Genomic DNA, 4,329 nt, shown 5'->3' with positions numbered 1-4,329 from the left:
CATATGCAAAAATTACCAAAAGAAAGTTTGGCGTATTCACTGGAAGAAGAAGAAAAAGGGCATCTGCATTCACCCATATTATAAAGTTTTATGTGACTTTTTTTTAAAAAGGAAGCGACTTTATACTCATTAACGCAGCAGAGTTTGTTGCTTTTTCAGACCTTGGTGCGACACTGCCCACTGTTGAGCACCCGGCCAGCCAGCTAGCTAGCTGAGCAAGTTAAGCAAATATTATCATTATTCTGTCATAATCCGCAAACGCGCGCCCTCTGGCGGCCAGGATGAGCGACGGCGATGACTGCAGCTCTGGGGTTTTTGAAACGGGCGAAGACTGAAAGTGGGAGGGTTTCTGGTGGAGGCGGGGCGCAGCCCTTGCTGCTGCAGCCGCCTTCCTATTGAGTCAGAGGCGCGTTGCGAGCTGAAAGCGATTGTAACAAACAGAAGCCCGAAGAGCGAGCTAGGCGGGCGTTCTGATTAGCGCGCTGGGACAAAGTAAAAGAATCTCGGGAGGCTGAACGTTCCAAAGAAAGTTACATTCCAGGGTCGGAGCAGCAGCAACAAGCGGCCGCCCGGGGGGCACTTTCTCACGGAGGCGGTGGGTCTTCCCAGCCCTTGTTGAGCGAGGGCGAAGAGGAGGAGGCGAAGGACGAGGGGGGGTTTCAAACTGGGGGCCGAGAAAATGAATCGGAGCTTTAATAAATCTCAGAGTCTGCGGTATTTTGGCTACAGCGCGGTGGAAGTGAAAAGTAAGGTAAGGACATAAGGAATAACTACTTGCAGCCCGGATTAACCTTCCTTCCCCGCCCCCCCCCCCCGCTTTCCAGTACCTTTCCCCCCACCTCCTCTAACTTCTTTTTAAAATGAATGGAGACCCCCCCATCTCCTTGCATCCTCCCGCCCCCTCCCCTTATGATGCTTTGTCTTGCGTCTGAAAAAAACGAGATTGCTCTAGTTTTCCACCGGAGGGAAGAAACTTACTCCGGCAGCAACTTCTTTTTTTCTTTTAAACGTGTCTGCGCCAATTTATGAAAGAATATAAGGATAAGGGAATATTCGCCCACCAGCCCCCCCCCCCTTGACTTGCTATGAAACACATGTTTTCCCTTCTCTCTCCACCATAGGGAACGTATCCCATAGCAACTTGTCCCGAGATCACTAGGGTGTTTGTCGTGAGGGGTGGGTTTACGTCTCCGCCTGGACATTTTCCACAGATTTTGTTTTTGTTTCAATGTGGCTTCGGGGGCGCCTGGATCTTTAATCTCCGGCTTCGTCGGTTTGCTGGGATCAGGCGGCGATCGCGGCACGTTTCTTGCTGGTGGGCCGTTCACAACAAAAGGGCTTTCCAACTAGGGCGGCGGGAGGTGAGGTGGGGGGAGCTCGGGTGGAAGGAGAAGCAGGTTAGGCTGGCTCAGATCTGGATTAGTGAACCTCAAAAGAGGAGGGCCGATTGGAGGGGGGATGCTATTGCCGCAAAGCCCCCCCTACTCCCCACTCCTCCCCCACGCGCTCGCGGTCGAGTTAAACTTGATCGCCACTCGCGTGGGAGTGAGTGAGTCCAGTCCCTGCAAAGCGCTCGGCTGCCTCTGCTTAACGTTTCCCATTGTTCCTCCTTATGGAAGTACTTCGAAACCTTTTGTGTTTTGGTTTGAAAATATTGCCGTGGACGCGGGAAGGGACGACTGGACTACAGACACAGCGGGGGGGGGGGGGGAGAGAGAGAGCTTTATTTCTCTCCCCTGAATGCAACCCTCAAGAAACGCCAGACAGCCTGCTGCTAAATCCCATACTGGCCCTCTTGAATCTGCTCCTGGCCCTGTTGCTGCCTTGCAGGTCTTGAGCTCTGCGAACTCGCTCTCTTTAATTCGTGTTTAAACTTGTTTGGAGAGTAGTAGACTCCCTTTCTCCCTCTCCCTTTTCCCGGTGACACCTGATCTCTCAGCTCTTCCTTCGTCGCGGGGGGGGGGGTGAGGGGAGGAGGGAAGTTCTTGCGAGTTACCAAACGTAGTCTTCACGTTTTTGGTGTTTCCCGCTGAAAGGGCACAACTCTGACTTTAAGTGCATTCGGATCTATTTGCACTACTACACCCTCTCAATCTGTCCGCCCCGCCCCGCCCTTGCTTTCTTTTAGAAAAGGCCTTTTAAGTAAAGCCTGCCTTTCTTGCCCTAGGACGAAGGTGTAAGCTTGTAATGAAGGATGAATTACAGGCATCTGAAGTCTATGCTTGGAATGCTGCTTCATAGTTCCAAGAGCTTCCGGTTTTCAGATAAATCAGCCAAGGGATGGGAGGGGACCATAACATAAGAAGAGGCTTGTTGAATCAACCCAAAGGCCTATCTAGCCCGGCCTCAGATGATGTTTGCCTACCCTACACCAACCATTAGCCCCCATCAACATGGCCAATGATGAGCGATGATGGGAGATGTAGTCAAACAACATTTGGAGGAGCACAGGTTGCCCATCCCTGATCAGTTCCATAAACCAGCCAACCAGGTGTAAGGGGAGAAGGCAACAACTTTTGCCCCATTTTATGCTCTTAGCCTTTGGTATTCAGAAGCATATTGCCTCCCAACATGGATGTTAAATTTAGCTGTCATTGCCAATACAGTGGTAAAGGTAAATGTAAATGGACCCCTGACCTTTAGGTCCAGTCGTGGCCAACTCTGGGGTTGCGGCGCTCATCTCGCTTTATTGGCCGAGGGAGCCGGCGTACAGCTTCCGGGTCATGTGGCCAGCATGACTAAGCCGCTTCTGGCGAACCAGAGCAGCAGACGGAAATGCCGTTTACCTTCCCGCCGGAGCGGTACCTATTTATCTACTTGCACTTTGATGTGCTTTCGAACTGCTAGGTTGGCAGGAGCAGGGACCGAGCAATGGGAGCTCACCCCGTCGCGGGGATTCGAACCGACGACCATCTGAGCAGCAAGTCCTAGGCTTCCTAGACCACAGCGCCACCTGCGTCCCTGTAATACAGTGGTACCTCGGCTTAAGTACTTAATTCGTTCTGGAGGTCCGTACTTAACCTGAAACAGTTCTTAACCTGAAGCACCACTTTAGCTAATGGGGCCTCCAGCTGCTGCCGCCGGAGCATGATTTCTATTCTCATCCTGAAGCAAAGTTCTTAACCCGAGGTACCATTTCTGGGTTAGTGGAGTCTGTAACCTGAAGCGTATGTAACCCGACGTACCACTGTACCCATTGATGGAGATACCTGTCATGAATTGTCATTTTAGAAGCTATCTAATATAGTGGCCATTGCCACATCCTGTGGCAGTGAATTCCGTAAGTTAACTAGGCGTGTGAAATAGCACTTCCTATTTTCATATATACAGATAGATTATTTTGGCGAGGGACTCGAAGTTCTAGTAGTATGAGAGCGGGGGGAGTAAGAATGCAGTTTGGCTATCTTCTTCTTACTAGTCATAATTTTGTAAATTCCTGTTATGTCTGTTTCCCCCTTGGACTAATAAGAGCACTTTAGTCTTTCATCATAGCAAAGGTACTTGAACCCTTTGAGCATAGTGAAGACTTGCCCTTTTGTGTGCTTGCATGGCATGCCTGCTATGACAAGTTTGCTAGAGTTGCCATATTTCAAAAAGTGTAAATCTGGATACAAAAGTTGTTGAACATTTTTTTTTGCAAAGCTGCTGCGTTTTTTGGGGGGGGGGTTGTGGCAAAGTTTGAGTTTTTGAGCTATTTTTAATGCAAATCGTCAAACTCTACACTACTGACATGGGCTGCCATATGTCTGGACTTTCCTGGACATTGCAGTGTTTTCTGCCCAGATGCTTCCAGGGGGCTGAATACCAGCTATGTCTGGAAAAGTCTGGACGTATGTCAACCCTGACTTGGCATCATTACATCCCAAAGACCCTGTTCAAGCAGGGGAGGCAGCTATCCTTGAAACAGCATGAGACCAGATTTGCCCTCTGCTTTTGTCAGGAGTTGTGCCATTCCAGGCAGCTTATCTATGACAAACGTATGCGTGACGTATGTTAATGAACTACACCAGAGAGGTGGAGTACCCATGGCCCTCTCTAGGTGTTGCCGGACTCCAGCTCCCATCATCCCCAGGCATTGTGCCCAGTAATCGGGGAAGGATGATAGGAATTGTAGCCCACCAACATCTGGAAGGCCTTCTCTTTCCCAAATCACTCTAGCCTCACCTTATCTGTATTCCTACAGCTACCTTGCTTTCCCACCCACTTTTATTTATTTCTCTCTCTTTCTTTCTTTTATTCTTGGCTTTGCCTTCCAAACTTGCCTTGCACGTGTAAGATCCACAGCAATACCTCTGGGTGGCGGTTGCTTTGCCTCTGTGTTCTCAACAG

The 4,329-nt window shown here is 49.9% G+C and overlaps 1 protein-coding gene across 1 annotated transcript in view; it reads left to right on the top strand.

The window, feature by feature from the left end:
• The first annotated feature begins 272 nt into the window (after window positions 1-272).
• PARD6G (par-6 family cell polarity regulator gamma) overlaps window positions 273-4,329 on the top strand; it is a 70,191-nt gene continuing 66,134 nt past the window's right edge. Inside the window, exon 1 of the mRNA XM_083747001.1 lies at window positions 273-751. Within this exon, the coding sequence (XP_083603127.1) occupies window positions 680-751 (72 nt within the window). The 5' untranslated portion in view covers window positions 273-679. The remainder of the gene's footprint in view (window positions 752-4,329) is intronic.

Source organism: Podarcis gaigeae, assembly GCF_964106915.1.
Source record: "Podarcis gaigeae genome assembly, chromosome: 7".
NCBI lineage: Eukaryota > Metazoa > Chordata > Lepidosauria > Squamata > Lacertidae > Podarcis > Podarcis gaigeae.
This window is presented reverse-complemented; position numbering and strand designations above follow the sequence as displayed.